At 42.9% G+C, this 26,886-nt stretch overlaps 1 protein-coding gene across 8 annotated transcripts in view; it reads right to left on the minus strand.

Moving 5' to 3' along the window:
* The window catches only part of RYR3 (ryanodine receptor 3), a 559,072-nt gene that overhangs the window by 233,300 nt on the left and 298,886 nt on the right, over nucleotides 1–26,886 (minus strand). For all 8 annotated transcript variants that reach the window (XM_070797211.1, XM_070797214.1, XM_070797210.1 and 5 more), the window contains exons 15-19: nucleotides 25,513–25,608; nucleotides 23,957–24,075; nucleotides 14,549–14,682; nucleotides 12,164–12,405; nucleotides 818–1,010 (exon numbers count right to left, since the gene is read on the minus strand). In XM_070797211.1, the coding sequence (XP_070653312.1) occupies nucleotides 818–1,010; nucleotides 12,164–12,405; nucleotides 14,549–14,682; nucleotides 23,957–24,075; nucleotides 25,513–25,608 (784 nt within the window). The remainder of the gene's footprint in view (nucleotides 1–817; nucleotides 1,011–12,163; nucleotides 12,406–14,548; nucleotides 14,683–23,956; nucleotides 24,076–25,512; nucleotides 25,609–26,886) is intronic.

A 26,886-nucleotide genomic window follows, 5' to 3' on the forward strand; every position in this document is an offset into this window, starting at 1 on the left:
CTTTTTAGATTTTAGAATTGTTGATCATGAATTCTGAATGTTTATACAATCTTTCTGAAAGTCTTTTCAGCCAAGCAACTATAAGGTTAGACTTTAAAAATATTATACCTTTTAATCTGCTTCTGGGAGGAACTAAACAGAAATGCAGACAATGAGTTATCCTCAAGGATGTTGATAATAATTTCATTTGTGACAATAAAAATGAAATCAGCATGAAAGTCTAACACAAAGTAATGGTTATATTATGGATGGCCAAATAAAAGGGTATTATTGGCCATAAAAATCATTTTGAGGAAGATACTTAATAACTCAGGAAAATACTTACTACTTATTGTTGAATAAAAAATAATCAAGACATAAAACTTCCTACTTAGTATGATGTTAATTTAAAAATACATGTATCTATAATATAAAAATCTTGATGAAAATACACCAAAATAGTAATAGAGATTATAAGTAAACACTGGGATTATGGGTGGTATTTATTGTCTTATTTATAATGGTATCTTTGAAATTTTTTTATAAAGAGCATAAAATACTTGCTATAATTATGAAGGTCATTTTCTATGTAAGATTTATCTTATTCATCTTACTATTTATCAGAGGACATTATATATAAACCCAGGCAGGAGGTATGTGTCCAAAAAGTATATACACGTGACTCTAAATTGCTTCTCCCCTTTCTCCATTGCTTTCTTGGGGGAGTTTGGTTCATGGTGCTGAAACCCTGAAGGAGATTGCCATGCTTGCCAGCTCATAGGAATGATGGGGAGGTGGGGGAACAACTACTCTCCATAAAATCACAGCCATAACTTACTTGACACCTGCTGAAAAGCTCACCACAGGGAAGAAGAGCCCATCTGTGTTGAAGTTCTCAAACATCCCCTGCACAGGCTGCCCGTTGATGCGGAAAGAGATGCTGGGTGCCCCCATGTCCAGGCAACAGCTTACCACGTCGTCTGACTTCAGGAGGTGCTGGTTGATGGAGGCCACGGCTCTGGGTATGCGACCTGGTGAGCAAAGAACAGGAGGAAGGCATGTGGGACTCTGGGGACACATTCACAGGCCACCCTGGCGGGGAGGAGGGACAGAGGTCTGGATACACTGCATTTAAATGTGACTTTGCCTTTCCTGTGTGAGGTGAGCAATGAGCAGTGGTTTCCTAAGCTCTGCGAATGGACAGCCATGATGAGATGAGTCCCAGAGCAAACGCTCAGGCTGCCAGGAATGAGAACAAAGGAGAATTCAACCCATTCAATGTGTGCTCAGATTCTGGCCTGGTGTCTAAGGTAATGGGCAAACTGCATTGCTAGGGATGGCTGAGAGAGAGAGAGAAAGAGAGAGAGCGTGAGCGAGCGAGCGTGCGTGCGTGCGTGTGTGTATTCACAGATACTCAAAGACCTTCCCCTCTTCCCTGTCCTCTAAAAGACATGGCTGCTTCAGCACTGGATGAAGGAGCTGTCCAAGTGAGTAGGGCAAGACTATCTAGTCACCAACAGTTTACTTGCTAGTTCTAAAGAATTTTATTACTTTACTGAGGCAGGGAAACCCACTGTCAGTTATTTGCTGTACTGCTGATTTCTTTTATTGTTGCTTATCTTTTGTAAGATGATTTATCATTTCCTGACCTAACTTGAAGTAGTAGGAAAATCATCTCTTAAGTTGTCTATGTTATACCATCTAATTCTGAAAGGTTTAGAAGTAAATTATCGGAACCACTCTGCCCATCCCCCTACCAACTTTTCAGTTCAGTTGGGGGCAATGAAGGGGCAAAAGGTTTCGTCAAAAACCCTTGAACAGGGTTTCAAGCAAAGCTCTTAGAAGTGTATATCGTGTTTCTTGATCATGGAAGCAGTACACGTTTTTATAAATGTTAACTGTATATATAGAAAATTATAAATAATGGAAAAATGTAAAATAAAAAATTTTAACTTTTTCATATATTAATATTCAAACTGGGATATTGTAGGTTTTGTAACTTGTTTTTTCCATTTATCACATTGCAAATATTTAATTTTATAATGGAATATTCATCAGAAAATAGAGTTTAATGACAATAACACACCATTAAAAGGTAATTTAAAAATCCCTTTATGATGAGTATATGAGCTGTTCATAAATCTTGTACATACATCTATGCTATGTAATATTTCTAATCTCTATTTAGAACTCTTTAATGTTTTCAGTGGTTATTACTATTCTAGTAATAGATTCCAAACCAAGTGGTGGATTTTAAAATAGTGAAACTACTACATTCTCCTTAATGAAAAATTAGGTACCCACTTCTGGTTATTTTGGGTAATTGACAAAACCATACTATATTCCCTCCCACCCTTCCACAAACAGTAATGAGGCAGATATTGAACTTGGGGCTGGGGATCAAAGACAGAGGACCCAGTTCCAGTCCTGAAGAAATTCGTAGTTCAAATAAAGAACTACAGTTCAGTGTAACAGTTTGAGTGAAGGTGTACATGATGAGATGTCTTTAAAGGCAGAAGATGCTAAGTCAGCCTGGGAGTGTGCAACAAGTTTAAAATGAAGAAAGAAAGGTTCACTAGATAAATGAGAAAGAAATGAGCATTCCAGACAGAAGGAACAGCTTGTGCAAAAGGAGTATATGAGTGTATGACATATCTGCAGAATGGCTAGAGTTTGGAGAGGCTGGGCTTGATGACGGGTGGTCGGGGAATAAAGAACCTGGACCACCAGCACAGTAACAGCACAACAGCATCTGAAACATTCAATGCACACTGGCAAATTCAGTCGCTCAGTCGTGTCTGACCCTTTGCGACCCCATGAATCGCAGCACGCCAGGCCTCCCTGTCCATCACCATCTCCCAGAGTTCACTCAAACTCAGGTCCATCGACTCAGTGATGCCATCCAGCCATCTCATCCTCTGTCATCCCCTTTTCCTCCTGCCCCCAATCCCTCCCAGCATCAGAGTCTTTTCCAATGAGTCAACTCTTCACATGAGGTGACCAAAGTACTAGAGTTTCAGCTGTAGCATCATTCCTTCCAAAGAACACCCAGGGCTGATCTCCTTTAGAATGGACTGGTTGGATCTCCATGCAGTCCAAGGGACTCACGAAAGTCTTCTCCAACACCACAGTTCAAAAGCATCAATTCTTCAGCGCTCAGCTTTCTTCACAGTCCAGCTCTCACATCCATACATGACTAGTGGTAAAACCATAGCCTTGACTAAATGGACCTTTGTTGGCAAAGTAATGTCTCTGCTTTTGAATATGCTATCTAGGTTGGTCATAACTTTCCTTCCAAGGAGTAAGCGTCTTTTAATTTCATGGCTGCAGTCACCATCTGCAGTGATTTTGGAGCCCAAAAAAATAAAGTCTGACACTGTTTCCACTGTTTCCCCATCTACTTCCCATGAAGTGATGGGACCAGATGCCATGATCTTTGTTTTCTGAATGTTGATCTTTAAGCCAACTTTTTCACTCTCCACTTTCACTTTCATCAAGAGGCTTTTTAGTTCCTCTTCACTTTCTGCCATAAGGGTGGTGTCATCTGTATATCTGAGGTTATTGATATTTCTCCCGGCAATCTTGATTTAAGCTTGTGCTTCTTCCAGCCCAGGGTTTCTCATGATGTACTCTGCATAGAAGTTAAATAAGCATGGTGACAATATACAGCCATGACATACTCCCTTTCCTATTTGGAACCAGTCTGTTATTCCATGTCCAGTTCTAACTGTTGATTTCTGACCTGCATACAGGTTTCTCAAGAGGCCTCAGCAAACCTTGCCATAATTATCTCATTCTTAAGAGCTCTTGTTTTTCCATTAAAAACCAATCTTTCCTGTGTCAACTGTTTCTTTTTCAATTAGTTTAACTTCTGGAAAATATCACTGCAGTCATTTCAATAAATCCCAAGAGATTTCTATGGATTTGTGAAAACCAGGAATTAATTGAAATGCTGAGTTAGACAACTAACTTCAAAAGTATCCATATCCTTACTGGATAAAGATACAAATGAAGGGACTTCCCTGGTGGCCAAGGGGTTAAGAATCTGCCTTTCAGTGCAGGGGACATGGGTTCAATCCTTGGTCAGCGAACTAAGATCCCACTTGCTGAGAAGCAACTAAGCCCGCATGCCACACTAGAGAGAGCCCACGTGCCGCAACTAAGGCCTGACACAGCTGAGAAAACAAAGATACTAACAGATCTCACCTTTCTGAGATCCACATTAACTGGGACAAAACTGACCGTATTGAATTGTGACTCTGGCACCCTCATCCCACCCTCTCAGAGTTTACTCCTGGCTTCTGTGCCAGTCTGAGACTCAGCCAGTAAAAAGATGAAGAGTAGCCTTCATGGTGGATGTTCTTCACACAGCAGTGCTTTGATGCCATCAGAAACCAAGCTTCCAAGCTTTATTTATACCACAGCACCAGGGGCCTTCCTGAGGAAGGATGGCTGGGAGAGTTTCTGTCCAGTGTGCTCCCTCGGTTGAAAGCCACCACCAGGATGAGCAACTGTGTCCTTGTGGTGAAGGACATTGTCTTTTATCTTCCTTATTTTAAGAGGCTGCGAGCCTAGAAGTTGCCATTGGAACATTTGTTAAGAGCATCTGTAGGCAAGCTGAAATCGTAGTCTGAGCCTATATTTAAAACATATAGAGACTATAGAGTTGGGATCAGTATTATCCAGAAACTGAAGGGAGTCTGTGGTTAATCACTGGATATAAAGCATGTGCTTAGGGCAATGTAATGAGAAGTCTATTTGAATAAAAGAGTCCATTTCATGTAACATTCATGTTGTAAAAGGTCATTTGATAAAGTACATCAGCTCTAAAACGTGAGTAAAGATTTGAAACTAGAAAATTGGAATTGTGAGACTGCTTTTGTACATTCTGTTTCATAAAACCGTTCCCATCTGCAAGAAGCAATCTCTACCTGAGGAGAGTATTCATGACTCCAGATGATTCTGAAGGGTTCTACATCCACATTTAAACAATATGCTTGTTTTTCCAACTGCCTGTAATGAGGTGGCATGGGGGTTGGGTGGGGGTGAGAGCGGTCTCAGAGCCACAGAAAGGGCTGAGTTCAAATACCCAGTCTTTACCTGCTGTGATTTCATTAAAAAGTCAGCTTCTATGTCCACAAAATGGGGACAGTAATGCTCCCAGTGATGCTGTCAAGAGGTTTTTTAAGGTATGGTTATTATTCCCTAGAGAAGGAAATGGCAACTCACTCCAGTAACCTTGCCGGGATAGTCCCACGGACAGTGGAGCTTGATGGGTTACAGTCCATGGGGTTACAAAGAATCAGACATGACTGAGCGACTGAGCACAGCAAATTATTATTCCCATGATTTTGACAAGACAATGACTTACGTCCTGTGTACCTCTCGAGAGGCAGTTGCACGTAGCAGGAAAGGGTGTTTCTAGAACCAGGCTCCCTGGGCTTGAGTCCTGGTGCTGCCACTTACTGCGTGAGCTTGGGCAAGTCACTTACCTTTGTGAACTCAGGTTCCTCATCTATCTAATGAAAATAATAATGTCCAGGGGTGACTGTGAGTTTTGAATGAATTATTCCATAAGAGTAACTGGAAGAGCCTGACACAGTGCAACCTACAATAAATGCTATTTCTACTGCTCGTGTAACTCCAGACACTTCCATTACTAGGTTAATAGGAGATAAGCTTACTAGCATATTGTTGGGATAGTATGTCCTTTATAATATTAGGTAAAAACAACAGTACAGAGAATCATAGCATTGAGGACTGAGTCCAGGAAAGTGACTTGAAAATTGAGTTACTGAAAAATCAGTAAATCTTACTGAAAGACCATGCTCTAAACAGGCACTTTCAAATACATTTAAAATGTACTGGATGCTTTTGGCACAACCAACAGGCATGTGATCCTGTAGAAAGGAGAAGCAAATATGACACGGAGAGTATTTCTCAATCACTTTAACTGCTTTGCCAGATATTAGGAACTCTGAGTAATCCTAGAGACCACCTATTGGGACAGTCTGGGAAGACTTGCAGCTTCTGTAAGTCTGAAGAAAACCCCTGACTTACAGGCTCAGGACCGTTGGAAGGTCCCAGAGGGCTTGGAAAGGCCATTCCAAGCCTAGCAATTTTAAGATGAAGGAAAAAGCCACTTAATCACATGCCACACATCTTCAAATGAACCTAAGGATGTGTTACTGCAGGCTTTTATTTCTTCTGATGAGTCATGTAGACAATTGGAAACACTGACACTCAGCATCTCCATCGCCCCAGGCACCGCAGAGTTTGGTGTTATAACGTAAACACAAATACTCAGGCATTTGGAAACAGAGAAGATCCAGATACATCAAAACTGTGGTGTCCTACAGCTAACTTCTTGAATCCTCTACATATAGCACTGTGGTTGGAAAAGTCCAAGTCACAGTGGGCTGTGTTTTGATAGATGAACCAATACCCTGGAGCTCGTCCTAGTAGGGATGCAGGAGCCCTCTCATCAAATTGTCCTGATGAGTCAGAAGTGCTAAGGAATCAGCAAAGAATTTTATCCCATTCATTTACTTTCTGTATCACTTTATCTCTTGAGAAGGTGAATTCCTTTGCTTATTCAAAATTTTCAAGGGGAAAATTTACAACAAGGGAAGAGGGGGTGTGATTTCCTCCTATGAAATTGCTCCCTAATCAGTGATGTACTGTATGGCTGTGTATGTGTATGTGTACATGTGTGTGCATGATCAGTCATGTCCAACTTTTTGTGACTCCCATGGACTGTAGCCCACCAGGCCCCTCTGTCCATGGAATTTCCCAGGCAAGAATACTGTATTGGGTTGCCATTTCCTACTCCAAGGGATCTTCCCAACCCAGGGGTTGAATCCCCATATCTTGCATCTCCTGCATTGGCAGACAAATTCTTTACCACTGAACCACCTAGGAAGCCCTACTATATAGGCTCAGTTCAGTTCAGTTGCTCAGTCATGTCCGACTCTTTGTGACCCCATGAATCGCAGCAAGCCAGGCCTCCCTGTCCATCACCAACTCCCGGAGTTCACTCAAACTCACGTCCATCGAGTTGGTGATGCCATCCAGCCATCTCATCCTCTGTCATCCCCTTTTCCTCCTGCCCCTAATCCCTCCCAACATCAGAGTCTTTTCCAATGAGTCAACTCTTCGCATGAGGTGGCCAAAGTACTGGAGTTTCAGCTTTAGCATCATTCCTTCCAAAGAACACCTAGGACTGATCTCCATTAGAATGGACTGGTTGGAGAGAGCCAAATTCACCCCCAACTGCAGTTCTGAAAGGCTACATATGTAAAGGCTGTATCAGGAGAGGGAAAGTGATGCGAGGACAAGAAAAGAGCCGTTCCTCTGAAAGGATATTCACAGTGGCTGGGCTGACTCAGGAGCCTGTAGGGAGGGTTGGGCAGGGTTCACATGGGGGATATTTGTACAGCTGATGATTGAAAGAAACTTCATAGGCTTGGTGAAGACCTATGGAGGCTGCCCTCCTCCTATACAGAGGAAAAACTCATTCATATTTCCCAGGATGTCACTTTGAGACCTTCTTCCCCATTCAGCATGGAACCTGGGCTCTGTTTCCTCTCAGGATGGAGCTAATCTCATGGTCTCGAGGGAGGTACCCGGAACTCTGCACTTGATCTCTATGATAGTTGACTTCATAGACAATGCAAGTAGGTAAGAGATATTTATTTTGTATTTAGTGTGTGTCAAGAACTTCACATCCTTCATCTCATTTAAATTTCCTAAAAGTCTTGTATCATCTTCATTTCATCTGAGGAAACCAAGTATCTGGGAGGTTAAGTAATTTGCCTGATGTCAAAAAAACCAAGTAAGTGAAGAGCTGGGATTCAAACCCAGGGATAACTCCAAAGTCACACTGCTGCTTCTTAAATTTCTCTATTGACAAAAGTATTAAGGGCTCTGCCATCCTTTCCAACTTCAGCAACATCCTTTGTGCTTTAATAAGTAGTAAAGTCCAGCTCAAGGCTGTGGCTTAATTTATGCATATAGATAAGTTTAAAGGTAATAGACCATCCACACTGTGGCAAATAGCATTATTTTGTTCTTTTTATGGCCGAGTAATATTCCATTGTACATATGTACTACATCTTCTTTATTCATTTATCTGGCAATGGATATTTAAGTTGCTTCCATGCCCTAGATATTGTAAAATACGTTACTATGAACAGTGGGGTGCATGTATCTTTTTGAATTATGGTTTTCTCTGGGAATATGCCCAGTAGTGGGATCACTGGGTCATATGGTAGTTCTAATTTTAGTTTTTTAAAGGAACCTCCATATTGTTCTCCCTAGTGACAGTACCAATTTACATTCCCATCAATAGTATAAGAGGGTTCCCTTTTCTTCACACCCTTTTCAGTATTTGTTTGTGGATTTTTTGAGGATGGCTACTCTGACTGGTGTGAGGTGATACCTCATTGCAGTTTTGACTTGCTTTTCCCTAATAACTGTGATGTTGAACATCTTTTCATTTGCCTTTGGCCATTTGTTTGTCTTCTTTGGAGAAATGTCAATTTAGATATTCCACTCATCTTTTGATTGGATTATTCATTCTTTTGATATTGAGCTGAATAAGCTGTTTGTATATTTTGGAGATTAATCCCTTCTTGGTTGCTTCACTTACAAACATTTTCCCATTCCTAGAGATTGTCACACTGAGTGAAGTAAGTCAGACAGAGAAAGACAAATACATGATGTCACTTATAAGTGGAATCTGAAAAAAAAAGGGTACCAATGAACTTGTTTACAAACCAGAAGTAGAGGCGCAGATGTAGAAAACAAACTTATGGTTACCAGGGGATTGGGGGGCGGAGAGATAAATTGGGAGATTGGGATTGATAATGTATACATTACTATATACAAAATAGATAACTAATAAGAATACGCTGTGTAGCACAGAGAACTCTACTCAGTACTCTGTAACAGTTTATATGGAAAAACACTCTAAAAAAAACCCAAGTGAATATATGTATAGCTGATGCACTTCACTGTGCCCTTGAAACTAACTTAACACTGTAAATCAACTATACTCCAATAAGAAACACAGGCAGTGGACCCAGGCATTTACATCTCAAGAAAGGAAGAAAAATGGTCAGACCAGTATCCACCATTTCTCCCTAGCCACCCTCTATTCTCTCCTGTAGTAAGTCGGAGCATCACTTCCATTTCATTTCTCCATCAACTATTAGACCTCTTCATCAGACAGTCCAAAATTCACTGCTGTCCTGGTGGGAGTCATTAACAGAAACCTTATTTCTTCCACTGGTGCACACGCTGACATATTTACCTGTTTTGCCTTCTGCAAGATAAATGTTACCTGGGCGCAAGTTGGAGAATTCAGAATGATGCCCAGACCCAAGGAAGCTTTGCATTTTAGTGAGCATAAAAGATGCCAATTTTATGGATGCTGGTTTCTTGACATCTCACCAGATGCTGAAGATTGAGTGATGAAGACCCCCAAAATGCTCCTAGGTGAAGTTATATTACTATGTGGGTAATATTCACCTGGATTTCTGGTCTTGACTGGATAAGAAGGAAAAAGGGAGCATTGTACATTCCTGGAATGACACACAATAGGATGGATTGATCCTACAACAGGATGGACGTCCAGGTCCTAAAATGCACTGACAGCAGTGCTTTCTGGATGTGCAATTTGTGGGTTCTCTGCCTCCTGACTCACTGTTGCATTTATTTTGCAAATTTTTATAAAGGGATATGTCAAGTGCCCCATGGAGGGCTGTGAAATCTGGAAAAGATGGAATAAATGTGGTTTTTTTTTGAGAATGGTTGGTTTTTCTTTGAAACTAGGGGCCAATCTGCTCCATCTAAGGGTCTTGGTAGACTTCATATTGCCTCAGTCAATCCAGAGTTCTCCATGAGTGAAGCCTGGGGTCCAGGGAGGGCTTCCCAGGTAGTGAGGGGTAATGAATCCATCTGCCAATGCAGGAGGTGCAAGAGATGCAAATTTGACCCCTGGGTTGGGAAGATCCCCTGGAGTAGGAAATGGCAACCCACTCCAGTATTCTTGCCTGAAGAATTCCATGGACAGAGGAGCCTGATGGGCTACAGTCCATGTGACTGCAGAGAGTTGGACACAACTGAGCGCATGCACCTGGGATCCAGAGAATATGCTCGGGTTGTGGTGAAGAGAGGGCAGGAAGTGAGCAGCAACCAGCAGGCAGTGGGCAACACTTTTCTCTCATCAACCCCACTCATCCCCCTACAGGTTCAATTTTACTAAACTCAGGAGCTGTAAGTATATGAGAATAGTGATTTTTTGTTTTCAAATCACTTCCCCAGAGATAACTTTCTGAGATCCTTATGCCATCTGATGATAACCTAAGCTAAATGTTACTACAACTGTATGACCACAGAAACCATGCCTCTACAGTGGGGCTCTGTGAATCCAGAGAAGACCCACCTTCACCCCTCATGAAATGGAAAGTTAAACTGTGAGGATAAGAGAACAAGACATTCACTTCACTCTATCATCCTGCCATTTTGTACCCACTTTTGTCTGCAACACACTGTCCCCTGGGATACACAAAACACAGAATCAGGCAATTTCTTCTTATAAATGATCCCAGATACGTATATAAACAAACATATTTGCATCATTCCTAAGAGGTAAAAAAATGTTTATACTGAATATAAAATAGCACAAATATTAAAAAATATTGATCAGTTGAAAGTAAAGATCAACTGTAAGAAACATGTCACTAGGACCTGAGCTATTGGTTTCAGCTGGAAGCTAAAAGGAGGAGGAAAATGTGATGGATTTTGTAGTTCTTGGTTACAAATGAAAATACATAGGTCTGCCTTGTACATACAAACTTTCCCCTTGTACTGGATTTACAGAGGATTGTATGTCCTGGTTCCTTATGCAAGAGGCACACAGCACAATGCTTACCTAAGAAATTTCTATAAGGAACACTATATCTCCAGTTCCAGTTTTGCAAAAGATACAGATAAGACAAGCTGTAGATAGGAGAGGGGAGGGGTAGAGCCTCTGCTGTGGGTAAAAGTATGAGGGTTAGTCTTACATTTCCACCCATTCAGAAGCCAACTCACTTCTCCACAGGCAACCACCACGGACATTTCTGGGGAAAGTGTAACTGTATATTTAAAAAGGAAGTTTTGAAATCTTTTAAGAGATTAGCAACTACTGTGTGTCAGGTACAGATCCAGACACCTTATAAGGTGTATGACAAGGCGGCATGTTACAGCCACCAGATGACAGACTTGTAGTCAGATATGGAGGCTTCTCTGCATGACTGAGAGTAAGTTAACTAAACATCTTTGTGTTCAGTTTCCATGTCTGTAGTATGAGATCAATATTATCCACTGTAGGGGGTCATTGTAAGGATAAAATGAGAGGAAAAAGGTACAAAAGATATGCAGCTTACTGCAAAGTCAATAAATGCTCAGTCTTTTTCTCCTTTCCTGTTGGCCCATGTAACCTTGACAAATCCATGCAATTAGGATTGTAAAGCAGCAGACACTGAGCTTGAGAAAAGTTAAGGGATCTGTACTAGATGATGTAACTGAAGTACAGACTTGTGGTTTAAAAGAGGACAGTCTCAGGCTTCTCTGGTGGCTCAGTGGTAACGAATCCACCTGTCAGTGCAGGAGACGTGGGTACGATCACTGGTCCGGGAAGATCCCATAGGCCTTGGAGCAACTTAGCCTCAACTACTGAGTAGTTGCCACTACTCAACTCAGTAGCTGCCACAACTACTGAAGCTGTGCTCTAGAGCCTGGGAACTGCAGCTACTGAGCCTTAGTGCCACAACTAAGCTACTGAAGCCCATGCACCCTAGAGCCTGTGATCTGCAGAAGACAAGCCACCACAATGAGAAGCCTGTGCACCACAGCCAGAGAGCAGCCCCCACCTGTCACACAACTGGAGAAAACCCCATGCAGCAACACAGACCCAGCACAGCTAACAAACACATAAAATCATATATACAAAAGACCCAGCACAGCCAACAAACACATAAAATCATACATACAAAAAAGCAGGGCAGTCTCATTTCAGATGTGGTGCTCTTCCTACTTAACCATCTACTTAGTTGAGACTTGAGCCTGTATCATTTCAACAAGAAGTAACCATTTCCATTTGAACAATCAGGGGCCGAAGCCCCGGCAAGGTGCTCACCTGACCAAAGGTGAAGTCCATCAAAGCCATAGGAGTATAGGTCATCACCAACACCATTGCCCCCCCATCCTTCTCCGCCTCCAGGGTAAGGAGCGTAGCCAGAGGAAGAGGCCCAGCCCACCCGCAGATGCGTGGGCTCTGCTGTGAGGAAGGGGTCCACCTGGTCGATGATAAGCTCGAAGTACCACTTCTTGTACTGTGCTGAGCCTTCAGCAACTCCCAGGAAGATGTTTGGCCGAATACTGAAATTAAACATGAGACAGGTGGCACCTACAGACTCTTAAGAAATAGGAAAGCAAACTGAACCAGACCATAGGAGGCACGGGCCCAATTAAACCAAAAAGTGAACGTGACAGTCGCTCAGTCATGTCTGACTCTTTGCGACCCTATGGGATCCGCAAAGCCCACCAGGATCCTCTGTCCATGGGATTCTCCAGGCAAGAATATTGGAGTGGGTTGCCATTCTCTTCTCCAGGGCATCTTCACAATCCAGGGTCTCCTGCATTGCAGGTGGATTCTTTATGGTCTGAGCCACCAGGAAAGCCCAATTAAACTGAGAGCAAGGGCAATTTCATGATTTTTGTCTTGTTCTAAAGCAGAATAATCTTCAAGCCTCCAACACTTGATCAAGTTCTTAGTGGGAGATGTCAGGACAACATTAATTCCGTTATAAAATATAAAAGATATATGTTCCAATATTCAAGGCAGCACACATTTACTGAGTGCCAACCATAGGTAAAGATGCTGAAAACATCGTGTAGAGTTGTATGATTGCAAACTCCTCTTTCTTTCTATAAGTGTAAGAAATGACTTACTCAGGTTCCATCTTCTGGTAAATTGATTTAAGCTTTTCCCCATAGGCATTATTAATAATAATGGCCTCTTAAAAGCATTAAGAAGTCACTATTAGAAATAATCCAGACAAATACTGCATAGTATCGCTTACACATGGAATCTAAAAAAAATAGTCCAACTCCTAGAAAGGGAGAAATGAAAAGCAGTTCTGGAGAGTAGGGGCAGGGGGATAGCGAGAAGTTGATAAAAGGGCACAAACTTTCACTTATCAGATGAGTAAAGTCTGAGGATATAACATGGTGACTTTGTTGATAATGGGCTTCCCATCATGGCTTAGTGAGTAAAGAATCCTCCTGCAATGCAGGAGATGCCTGTTCAACCCCTGGGTTGGGAAGATCCCCTGGAAGAGGGCACAGCAACCTACTCCAATATTCTTGCCTGGAAAATCCTCATGGACAGAGGAGACTGGTGGGCTAACGTCCATGGGGTCACATGGGGACACGACTGAAGTGACTGAGCATGCAGGCACGCACAGTTGATAACACTGTATTATAAAACTGAAATTCACTAAGAGAGTAGGACTCACATGTTCTCATTTAAAAATGGTAAATGTGTGAAGTGATGGAAGTGTTAATTAACTTCATGGGGAGAGAGAATCCTTTCATAATATTTATATGTGTTGAATCATCACATTGTATACTTAGCATATCTTACACTTTTGTTTGTCAATTATACCTCAATAAAGCTGAAAAAAATTCAACCTCTATGACAAAAAAGGTGGGGGGCAGATACATCAGTATTAGGCAACCCTGTTAAGAAATAGAGATTCTAATGTATCCAGAAAAAAATGGTTAAAAGCTTGGGAGTTTTAACCCGTGCATGCTCACTTGGAGTTTTTCTTCTTGGAATCCTACTCTTAGAGGTCCACTGTCCTGGGATAAGACTGTGTCCATTTTGGGTGGGCAAGGGAAGAACCAGACTGATACCCAGAAGAAAGCCTGTGTGATGTCCACAGACCCGAACCTGCTCTGCACTTTGGAGGGGACGTCATTTTCTCACGTTGCAGAGTAGGGAGGGAGCCCAAGTGGAGAGCTGCTGAAGTTGCTCCCTAGTCCAGGTCCAGTGAGTTCATGACTCCCAGGGTTCTTCATGAGCCCATTCTGGACTTCACAGATGGCCCTGGGGGTAAATGGCCAAGTGCCAGAGGATAAAAGAAACCATGGTCTCAACATGGGACATCCATGCTATCAAAAGATTTAAAAAAAAATGTTGGCATATCAAAATAAAATATGTTATGAAGAAGGTATAAGATATACATTCATGTTTAAAATAAAACATGGTAGATCACTCCCTTAGGCCAAATTCTTTAGTCCTCAGGTGGTGTATTTACTCCATGGGGAGAAGTTTGAGAAATTCAGCTGAAGGGGTTGGAGTACAAGGCACTAAAAGATGTGCATATTTGCTGGTCTTATCTTATGTGGTCACATCAGAATGGAGATGATGGGTAGGTGGCTTTGGAGTTGAGATCAGCACTCTTTCTTTCCTTTCTGGGGACAAGATGGGCATTTGCAATGATGGTGGTGGCCTTACCTTGTTACGTCATTAATCAGCCGCGTCTGCAGGAGCAGGTTTCTCCGGGGCAGCAAGTTGTCACAGATGAGATTCTGGTTGGCTCTCACTGCGACCCCATCACAGAGACAGAGGGAACACAGCACATCCAGAACCTGCAGCAGGACACACCCCAGCCAACCTTAGGACCCGAGGAGGGTGCATAGTGGGCAGGACCTGACGGCCACAGCACAGGAAGGAAGCCCGCCTCACGAAGGTGAGGGCCAAGGTGACAGGTGTGAGCACCTGTTCAGAGTCAAGGAAGCCACACCTGCCTCACCAGACATGAGTGAGTGATGCCCAGGTGCCTGCTGGCCCTTGGGGAAATGAGTTTGGGTTCCTTTCTAGCTACTCTGCTCTAGTCTTGTGACCCATCCCTCCAAACTAGGCACGCCACCTGTGGTCACTGTTCTGTTAAAGAGGGTAAGAGTCTGAGCTCTGAAGATAGCCTGTCTAGGTTTCTTTTCCAGCGAGGTCCAGGACTAGGGTGAGGTGAGGCAACAACTTCCTCTCAGGGTAGGTGCTGGGAGGGCCCCCATGGACCTCAGGCTGAAGCACGTGCTCCTGCCTGGGCTTGGGGGCCCTCTGCACAAGGTCAGCAGGCACTCACACAGGGCTTCCTGAAGGACACTCAGATTCCCATCTGGCTAAAGTCCCTTGCTCGTGGCAGGCTTGGGATCCTCGCATGGGTCGGGTAGAGGGGACGACAGGGCAGATTCCGAGTGCTGGTCTTCTGCTATGATACCATGAAAGCTCGCTAAGATATCCCTATCTTCCTAGAAATACCTATTCAGAAACATTTCACCTGCTTTTTTCCCCCGTAGAGTGAGAGTCAACCATAAGAGCGAGCAAACCAGGCAGACCCTGAATCTACCAGATCCACCACGAGCTGTGCCTAAACCACCTCATATGCCAGCTGCCAGGGAAGTGGGAACAGCCTCTGGCCACCTCTTCCATGCACTGGCCTGCCCGCCCAGTCTCCTTGTGCTGAATCCTCATTCATCCGTATTTCATGTTCCTAACGTGGCAGAGCAAACATGCTGGGCCAGGCACTGCTCCTCCCTGTCTCCCCCATGGGGAGGAGTGTGCAAACGGCAGTGGATGAATAACAGCCAGGACCGTGGCAGGCTGCGCTGATAAGGAGGGGGCAGCCCCAGTTCAGTCTTACAAAGTGGCCACCGGAGACTCCATGCTTAGTGGGGTTGGATAGCTTCACGTTGTTGATGGGATTTGTATCCATAATTCTCACAAATCAGTTTTCTACCTGGCTCACTGAATGTCAACTTCATTCCAAATAAATACAGAGCACATTAATGGGACAGGCAGAAAAGAACTGCAAAGGCAGTTTTATGGAGGACTCTCACCATTACCACTCCATGAAACATATGACCGTGGCACTGGAAATCCAGAGGATAATTTGTCCCTCTAAGAAAAGAGCCCATAGATGGCCAGGAAATTAAATACTTATCATCCAGCCTAGCGCACATTTTCATCTGTTTTGCCTTGAAGTGACGGCTGTAGGAGCCTTGCTGTCAAGCCGGAAGGAAAGTAGAGCTTAATCCACATACAATAGGATCAGGGAGGAGAAAAAAGGCTCTGAAAAGCACATAGCCTAATGGGATAGTACATCACCTACAAATAAACGATGCCATCAAGAATGTGCTGACAGTGTTCAGGCTTTATTTTACCAGGCGTTTCTTGGGGTCATGCACCCTAACATTCACTGCAGCGCTGTTTACAACAGCCAGGATGTGGAAGCAACCTAGGTGTCCATCCACAGATGAATGGATAAAGAAGATGTGGCATGCATACACACACACACACACACACACACACAATGGAATACTATTGAGCCATAAAAAGAATGAAACATTGCCATTTGCAATGGACTTAGAGATTGTCATACTGAGTGAAGTTAAGTCAGATAGAGAAAGACAAATATCATATGATATCACTCATATGTGGAATCTAATTTTAAAAATGATATGTGAACTTATTTACAAAAGAGAAATAGACTCAGATTTCAAAAACAAACTTATCGTTACCAAAGGAGAAACGTTGTATGGGGGGATAAATTTGAAGCTGGGGATTAACACATGTACAGTATTGTATATAAAACAGACAACCAACAAGGACCTACTGTATAGCACAGGGAACTCTACTCGATATTCTGTAACAAGCTATGTGTGAAAAGAATTTGAAAAAGAACTAATACATGTATAACTGAATCACTTTTGCTGTACACCTGAAACTAACACAACATTGTAAATCAACTATATCCCAATAAATTTTTCTTGAAAAGTGAAGGGCATGTAGATGGGTCAGTCCACCCTGGGGAAATGCAAACACAGTCCTTAGGGGTCATCTGTACTTCCTGATGGAGATGAAGCATCTCAGTGACCTCTGGGGTGCTTGTTGGCTGTGGCGGGTACTTCCCAGTGGTCACCAGACTCTGCCTCCTTCTCGTCCTATGCACAGAGCCTACATTTCCCAGGCACATCTGCAGTGTTGTGGAGTCATGTGACTGAGTTCTGGCCAGTGGAAAGTGGGTGGATGTGATGTCCACTGCTTTCAGGGCTGGCCCCTATACTCTCCCTTTCCAGTGGGATGTGGAGATCCAAGGAAGGATTACCAATCCCAAGGGTTTCCTTACTCCAAGTGAGATCCTGCAGCACTGGAATCATGTAGGAACTTGCCAGAAATACAAATGCTCAGACTTACCCCCAGAAACCTATCAGATCCGAGCCTTCAGTTTGACACAATTCTCAAGAGATTCACAAGCACATAAAATCTGTGAAGTCCTGTCCTAGGGGACAGTGAGGCTGCTAGATGGAAGAAAAGTGTGTCTCTGAATGACCACACAGCATGGAGCCCTCCCACTGGCCAGCCTCAGACAGTAACTTCACCGTGAGAATCTGGGGTTATCTGTCTTGGAATTAGGCTTCTCTAATCTAACAGAAGCAGAAGATATTAAGAAGAGGCGGCAAGAATACACAGAAGAACTATACAAAAAAAGAGCTCCATGACCCAGATAATCATGATGGTGTGATCACTCACCTAGAGCCAGACATCCTAGAATGTGAAGTCAAGTGGGCCTTAGAAAGCATCACTACGAACAAAGTTAGTGGAGGTGATGGAATTCCAGTTGAGCTATTCCAAATCCTGACAGATGATGCTATGAAAGTGCTGCACTCAATATGCCAGCAAATTTGGAAAACTCAGCAGTGGCCACAGGACTGGAAAAGGTCAGTTTTCATTCCAATCCCAAAGAAAGGCAATGCCAAAGAATGCTCAAACTACTGCACAATTGCACTCATGTCACACGCTAGTAAAGTAATGCTCAAAATTCTCCAAGCCAGGCTTCAGCAATACGTGAACCGTGAACTTCCAGGTGTTCAAGCTGGTTTTAGAAAAGGCAGAGGAACCAGAGATCAAATTGCCAACATCCGCTGGATCATCAAAAAAGGAAGACAGTTCCAGAAAAACATCTATTTCTGCTTTATTGACTATGCCAAAGCCTTTGACTGTGTGGATCACAATAAACTGTGGAAAATTCTGAAAGAGATGGTAATACTAGGCCAACTAACCTGCCTCTTGAGAAACCTGTATGCAGATCAGGAAGCAACAGTTAGAACTGGACATGGAACAACAGACTGGTTCCAAATTGGAAGAGGAGTACGTCAAGGCTGTGTATTGTCACCCTGCTTATTTAACTTATATGCAGAGTACATCATGAGAAATGCTGGGCTGGAAGAAGCACAAGCTTAAATCAAGATTGCCGGGAGAAATACCAATAACCTCAGATATGCAGATGACACCACACTTATGGCAGAAAGTGAAGAGCAACTAAAAAGCCTCTTGATAAAAGTGAAAAAGGAGAGTGAAAAAGTTGGCTTAAAGCTCAACATTCAGAAAACTAAGATCATGGCATCTGGTCCTATCACTTCATGGCAAACAGATGGGGAAACAGTGGAAACAGTGTCAGACTTTATTTTTGGGGGCTCCAAAATCACTGCAGATGGTGACTGCAGCCATGAAATTAAAAGTCGCTTACTCCTTGGAAGGAAAATTATGACCAACCTAGACAGCGTGTTAAAAAGCAGAGATATTACAACAAGATATGGCCAACAAAGGTCCATCTAGTCAAGGCTATGGTTTTTCCAGTGGTTATGTATGGATGTGAGAGTTGGACTGTGAAAAAGACTGAGCGCCAAAGAATCAATGCTTTTGAATTGTGGTGTTGGAGAAGACTCTTGAGAGTCCCTTGGACTGCAAGGAGATCCAACCAGTCAATCTTAAAGGAGACCAGTCCTGGGTGTTCACTGGAAGGACTGATGCTAAAGCTGAAACTCCAATACTTTGGCTACCTCATGTAAAGATTTGACCCATTGGAAAAGACCCTGATGCTGGGAGGGTTTGGAGGCAGGAGGAGAAGGGGACGACAGAGGATGAGATGGCTGGATTGCATCACTGACTCGATGGATGTGAGTTTGAGTGAACTCCGGGAGTTGGTGATGGACAGGGAGGCCTGGAGTGCAGTGATTCATGGTGTTGAAGAGCCAGACATGACTAAGCAACTGAACTGAAGTGAAATGAATCTATACATTGGTCCAACTTGAGAATTTCCCTGGGCCACTCTGTGAAATTCATTTGCTGCTTAATTGTAAAGCCATTTTCACCACTGACACCACATTTCATCCAAGATCTTTCCTTGCACATTTAATCTCCATTAGTCAACTACCCAAAACACAGGCTCACATGGGAATTCTGATTTAAAGGTAAGAAAGAGGCATTGCATATCCATGGAAATAGCATTTGTCTCTTGCATTTTGTCCTCAGCTTTCTATTAAAATAGCTTTATTTTTTAAAATACAAAAGGTACTTAATGTGGTGAATTTTTATTTGATAAATGAGTGCTTTCTCTCTGCAGAACAGATTCTGTTCTCCCTGTGGTGTGAACTGAGTGGTTTGGAGCACTTCTATCTTGCCTTGACTGCCTGGGATCTCAGAGGTGATTTTGTGGCGCTATTACAGCAAGTCTGTGGGAGTTAATGGTTTCCTTACCTTGGTACTCTTCTGTGCCATGCCCACCCCACCTACCTGTTAGGGCTAACATCTCAGTTCTGATTTACACTTTCTCAGGACCAATGATATGACTATTTTACTATATATATATATATATGTATTTTATCACAGGTGGCTCCAAATCCGTGTGAAACAAAGAATAAAAAAATATTCATCTGTGATAACATGGAGCAGGTGTGAAGTACGTTAGGTTGCAGGGACGAGGGAAAAGGGCATACTTTATTTGTATTATTAGAATCTTACTTCATGGAAAAATTAGAGGGTTGCTGTCAGAATATTCAACAGTTGTCCTTTTTACTCTATAAAATCGGTGCCACCAACATAGTAAGTGTGTCTCTTACTACCAACAGCCATCTGTTGGATGAGATGAGACTTGGGTGCATTTGTGAGCTTCCATCCATTCAAGATGAGACAGGAGGAGATGGTGGGTCTACTCATCCATTCCTCTTTTTTTTTAATCACACCCTCAAAAACATGTATTAGATGCCTGCTGTGTGTAACATGTGAGCTGGGCACTATGGGGATCACAAGGTCCCTAGTCTCTGAGAGAAATATACACGCAATATATCTGCAAGGAAAGGCAGAGTGGAAACACCATGGAACAAAGTGCATGGTGTACAGGGGAGGAGAGGAGATCACATCCAGCTGGGATTCAGAGAAAGATTCATGGAGAGGGTGGCATCTGAACTGTTCTGAAGGCAAAGAGAATTTTGATGGGATCTGGAAAAGTAGAAAGTGAGGAGATGCTGAGGATGAGTAAGCCTCGTCACTTGTGAGGTCATGGGGGTAGAGTCCATTCAGAAACTGGGGCAGCACACCCCACTTCTGTTCTTTTTACTCCAAAGATTGTGCTTTCTCTCTAACTTTTTGACCTAAATTCGATCATGCTTTAGATGACTGGCAACACTTTTCACAGCCAGTATAGAGCTGAGAACTAAAATATTACTTGCCATATCAGTAAACAAAGGATGTCACAGCCATCACAGTATAGCTACTGGAATGGTGAGCCCTGAGGGAGCTCAGAACGGAAGCAAAGAATGCCTTTCCTTTCTAAACATATGAATGGAGGAGGCGCGGTACAGTAAGGATGTTTCTCAAACCCACTATATCTATAAACCTTTAACAAAAAATGTCATGGTCCTGAAGACCACCTTCATGGACCCACAGGAACTCTCAAATTCCAGTCTGAGAAATACTAACTTACTATACGAAATGGTTTCTGATTGTGAATTTTTTTACTGTGAAGAGTTTTATATTTATATAATAATAATAAAAAAAACTGGAACACAAAATTAAACATAGTCTCATAGAACATGCCAGACTACAGCTTGAGAAACACTGGAAAGAATACTGAACTTACTGTTGGAGACCTAAATTATGGTCCTGGTTTGTCTGGCAACCTTAGTTAATATTTTAAGGTGTCATATACACTGGCCTTGTTTTCGCCTCAAGTGGAAATAATACTTCATGGAATAATAACAAGGAAGAAAGAAAATGCATGCGAACACTGAGCACAGCACCTGGTATTTGTCAGAAGCAAAATAAACGTACACTATCATTATCATCACCATCACTGTTTTTGGAGGAGTTGTGAGGTGCCCTGGGCTCTAAAATTCTATGTATTTTGAATCACTCTCTTCACAGAAACCTAAGTGAATAGGTCAGAGGTGTCTGGACACCTGGGACTATGGAAAACAGAGCAGCCTGGATAGGAAAACATTGCTTTGGCATTTTCCAAGTTAAGATACAATGCTGCAATGGAGGTCTAGTCTGCACCCAGCATTCTTTGCCAAGCTACCACAAATATCCCTGGTAATGATCTGAGACTAGGTTTCCCTTGAAAATAAAAGTCATGTACATGAATAACTCTAATGGAACTGAATTCATGACAAGCCAGTCCCCATCCAAAAAATCCATCAGAAAACAAAAAAATGGGACATTCTAGAAGAGATTCTTTTTGTACCACAATCACATTGCCTCAGCTTTGACATCATTGCCCAGAACTTCTCAGTCTGGAAGATGTAAGAGTACTATGCTACTACATTCAGGTAACGTATCAGGCCAGGCATGGATTCCTAGCACAATAATAAAGCTCCCTAGCCCTCAGTCCCTAGGCATTGAGAGTTCCTTGGACAGCAAGGAGATCAAACTAGTCAGTCCTAAAGGAAATCAACTCTGAATATTCATTGGAAGGTCTGGTGTTGAAGCTGAAGCTCCAACACTTTGGCCACCTGATGCGAAGAGTCAATTAATTGGAAAAGACCCTGATGCTGGGAAAGATTGAAGGCAGGAGAAGAAGAGGTGACAGAGGATATGATGGTTGGATAGCATCATCGACTCAATGGACGTGAGTTTGAGCATACGCCAGGAGATAGTGAAGGACAGGAAAGCCTGGCGTGCTGCAGCCCATGGGGTCACAAAGAGTCAGATACAACTAAGCGACTGAACAACAACAACAACAACAACAACAAAAGGTTTCAGTATTCTCAACCGTGGAATACTCATACCGTAGTCAGAACAGTATTCAGCTGCCATTACTGAGCGACAATCCAGTAAGGGCTTGTGGCTTTTGGCTGAAAGAAGCCATCACAAAGTTCGTCATCTACTAAGTGTGTTCTGCAGTATGATCACAAAGCAGCCCCAGGAGCAATGAAAGGAGAGCAGCTTTGCTTTCTAAGAGCTCCTCTTGACGTGTGCCCATGGCTCCCGACTCAGGCCATGGGTTACTCGGGTGCTTATCAATTACTCTTATTACACTTCGCAGATGGGAAGGGGCATGTTCAGACATAGCGAAGCTGGGCTGAAGCAGGAGCCTCATGCCTGCTTTTGATTTACCACATTTGGGAAAGCAATTACCAACCCCCCATATTTCTTTCTGTTTTTCGCCAAGCAATTTCATAGATGCAAAGGCCCATGGCTTGTTTGTTTCCTAAGGATGATACATATCATCTGAGCAGTGCTGCAGAGGCTTGTTCTCCTGGACCCCCCACTCCAAGACATGTCTCCGATGTGCAGTGCCCCCCAGCTGAGGTTGAGCAGAGAGGGCCAGTGACCAAGCTGTGTTCTCTCCACTCTGCCTGAGCCCAGCTGCTGTCCCTCACATCCAAATATGCCACCTGATCTTGAAATGCTCCTCTTCAGCCTTATAGTACCTGCCTGCTCACTAATGAGTCAGTAAGATATCGCCTTCCATGTACGGGGCAGATATCAGTGGGTCAGGATAAGACATATTTTAATAGACTTTCCTGAGATCATGCTTCCCTCATAGCTCAGATAGTTAAGAATCTGCCTGTAATGTGGGAGACCCAGGTTTGATCCCTGGGTTGGGAAGATCACCTGGAGATGGGAATGGCAACCCACTCCAGTATTCTCACCTGGAAAATTCCATGGACAGAGGAGCCTGGAGGGGTACGGTCCATAGGGTCAGAAAGAGTTGGACACGACTGAGCAGCTAACACTAATCCCCAGAGATCATGATGTCTTAGAAATGTAATTCCATACAAATAGAGAAATTAGAACTTTAAGAGAACTTAAAAAAAAAAACAAAAAACTTGACCCAGAATTCTGCCTTTGTAAGTGAGGTGGCGTTGTCTTCATTTTACAGCTGAAATGATGGGGGCTCAAGGTCATGCAACTGTTTTCTCTCAGGGGACAGCCCTACCGCTCATCCCCTCTGGCTTGTTCATGAAAACCCCCCCTTTTTTTTTTCCACCTGCTTTGACTCATGGCAACTCTGATTTCATTTAAGAACATGCCATGTTGCCAAAACTTTCTACATTATCCTAAATCTGATTTCTGTGTAGCTTCTTTATAAAGTTGGCACTAGCTGTTTCATTTCTAAGCTCCTAGACTCGAGGGTGGGATCAGTTCCTGCAGCCGACCCTGTATAGAGCTGAATGCCTCGCAAACCAGCTGGGTGTTAAGGGGGTAATGATGAGCCAGACTTGGGAAGCTGGTGGAAACTGAGGGGACCACCCAAGGGCCTGTGTGACTGGCTCAGAGTGTGCTCCTAAGAAGGAAAGGTCTTTCAGGATTTCAGTTTCCAGAGATTTTTTTTTTTTAATTTATTTTTAAATCAAAGCCAAGAAAGAGAGTAGTCATCACTCTCTCTCTTTTAGGATCTCAGTTTCCAGAGGTTTTTTTTTTGTTGTTGTTGTTGTTATTTTTAAATTTGTTTTAAAAAAAAATCAAAGCCAAGAAAGAGAGTAGTCAATACTCTCTCCATAACACACAAGGGTTACTAAGCAGCAGGGAAGGAAAAGTCAGGTAAAGTCAATCCCTGTTCCGAATTCCTTCCACACCTACCTTGTGATTCCGTCCGTGCTTATCCAACAGGGAGATGATGGACTTGATGTGGCCCTCTGCTATCAGGTTTAAGGCTTCTGGGCTTTCAATGAGGATGCAGTGCAAAACTTCCAAGATACCTGCATGTATGCCACAAAAATCATTTGGACATTAAATAACTGGCAGAGCTAATTATAACTAGAAACCTGAGAGAGAAATGATCCTCCTAAGGGGACAGAATACCATCATTCTTTGGATCTATTAAATATTTCCAGCCAGAAGAAAGATGTGGCCATCTCGGATAGACTTCAGGAGCCCCTGGGGCAACACTCCGTAATTTAGAGGTGAGTTTATTTATTACTAACCCCTCCTCCCTCTTCCTGGACGAAGACATGATCCTTCTGGGTCAAAATATAGAGAAGCAGCTTTAGAACAGAATTTTTAACCCAATAAAACCAAGCAATACTTAATTTAAAAACAGAAAAAGGGATACCTAGTTTACTAAAAATTCTAAAGGTCATTCAAATAATTTAGAAAATGCTTTGAATGTTCCTTGAAAAAGAATTTTTCTAGGAATTACTCCAGAATATTTTTAGATGCACTGGTATGGTATATGAGTAATCTGTAAGCTCACCAAATAAAGATTACTGGGCTTTGTCCCCTCTTCTGGGCACAGTGGATGGTTTTCTGTATTAAGCGAAGGTGTAAGAAAAATGATCAGGTGGCCTTGCAGCCTGGCACCTGCATGTAACACTGGGGTGGAAATGCACAGAAAGTTGTTGGCTAATATCTTTATAGGTTTCATTGAGAAGAGTCCTCTTGATTCTCTTTTTTCCCCAAGGTTTTCATAAATTACCCTAAAATGTGGTCTGGCCCTGAAAGGAGGTACTGAAGGAAACAGAGGCTTAAGAAGAAGATATATGTGGAGGCGGATGATCATTAGAGGAGCTTTCCCTTGGCTTGTCTGTTCAAGCTCCTGTCATCTCTAAATGATGAAAAGAGCACTGAAACCTTTCAGCTTCCCAGAGGGGGACCCACACCTGTCACGTTCTCTTATCTCTGAGGAAGCAAACTGCAGAGCCTCTTGGCATGGTCACTTAGTAACGATGACCACTTTTCTTGGCTCAAGTTCTCTGTGAATCATCAAGAAGGGCTCTAGATATGATGTTGAGGGTGACTCGGGGGTACGAGGCGTATCATTTCCTGTAAGTTCTTGGTCATTTTTCAGTCCTGCTTCTAAATAGTTGAGAGGACCACGTTCAGACTGGGTGGGGAATGATTCAAGGACCCAGGGAGAGGAGATGAGGGCACAAAGTGAAAAATGAAGCAGGAAAAGAAAGAGTTTGGACGCTGGCTTGAAGTTGATCAACAAAGTTTTAAGAGTGCCAGGAAGATTTAGGGTTATGTTTCTTTTGTTGAAGTAATTACTGAGGATTGCTTGCAATCCAGTGTGTGTGTGTTGGGGGGTGGGGGGTGGGGCAGAATTGTTCAGAGATTAAACTTTCTCTCTCTTTTAAACAGAAACAAACAAATGAAAAACCCCACCTTCTCCCATTGTGTTTCCTGTCAAATCCTACCTGAGGAAGATTCTAGTCTGTCCAATTTGCTGATCAGCCAATCAAGGTTATTGGAGAATTGAGCACAGTTGTTTCTGTTTCCACGAATAAGAGCAGCTGTGAATGAGAACATGTTTGATCATGTAGGTTAAAGGGCACAGTGATGGGAACGGGATGCTGTTGAATACTCCATCTGCTTAGCAATTAGAAAGAATGAAACAGTCCCCTTCCCCTCCCAAGCCTTTTGATACATTCCTGTCTCTACATTTCGAAGAGCAAAAAAAAATCTACCATTCATTCAAATATTTCCAGAGATTCCACTGTGTATGAGGCATCTGTCTACTTGCTGGGAAAAGTCAGTGGGAACACAACAACAGATTCCCTGCCTTTGTGAAATGGGAGAGAGAGACAAAATATACACAGATTAAAAAAAAAATTATTTTAGGTAGTGATAAGCAAGAAAACAATATCTGCTTGGTTGCTGGCTTCAGAACTCAATTTCCTCTAACGTTTTCTTAAATCTAGCTGCTGCTGCTGCTGCTGTCACTTCAGTTGTGTCTGACTCTGTGTGACCCCAAAGATGGTAGCCCACCAGGCTCCCCCGTCCCTGGGATTCTCCTGGCAAGAACACTGGAGTGGGTTGCCATTTCCTTTTCCAATGCATGAAAATGAAAAGTGAAAGTGAAGTCGCTCAGTCGTGACCAACTCTTCGCAACCCCATGGACTGCAGCCTTCCAGGCTCCTCCGCCCATGGGATTTTCCAGGCAAGAGTACTGGAGTGGGTTGCCATTGCCTTCTCCATAAATCTAGCTAAATACTTGCTATTCTTTACTGCTAAAAGAAGGCATCCAAATGAGTACAACTGAAAGGGTTGGCTAAACTAGGCAAGTAATAACAAAACATGAAACTCTAAAATATCTAAAATGCATCAGTACACAACAGTGGTTCTCAAAGTGTGATCCCCGGATAGGAATGTCAGTATCACCCGAGAACGTGTTAAAAAACACAAATTCGTGGCCTTGTCCTATGTCTACTGAACCAGAAACTCCAGGAATGGGCCCAGTATCTGTGTTCTAACCAGCCCTCCAGCTAATTCTGAGGCCTGTTCATCTTTGAGGACCACTGGTAGATGATACTGAAAAGGTAGACAGAGAATATGCTGTCACTAGATTTTCACTATAAGACCAAGTAGCCTTCCCTCCATAGGCCAGTACTATGGACGGGACTCTGGAACAAGTCCATGTAAACTGATTGGCCCTGAGGCTTTCTCATCATGCTGCTGGTTTTCAAAGACTGTGGTATTCACAGACATTTGTAAGGTATTTGGATAAGGAAATTCTTCCTCAGGACCTCTGCTTCATACCTCCACAGCCATCAAAGGGCAGAATTCAGTCT

Source organism: Bos indicus, chromosome 10 (assembly GCF_029378745.1).
Source record: "Bos indicus isolate NIAB-ARS_2022 breed Sahiwal x Tharparkar chromosome 10, NIAB-ARS_B.indTharparkar_mat_pri_1.0, whole genome shotgun sequence".
Lineage (NCBI taxonomy): Eukaryota > Metazoa > Chordata > Mammalia > Artiodactyla > Bovidae > Bos > Bos indicus.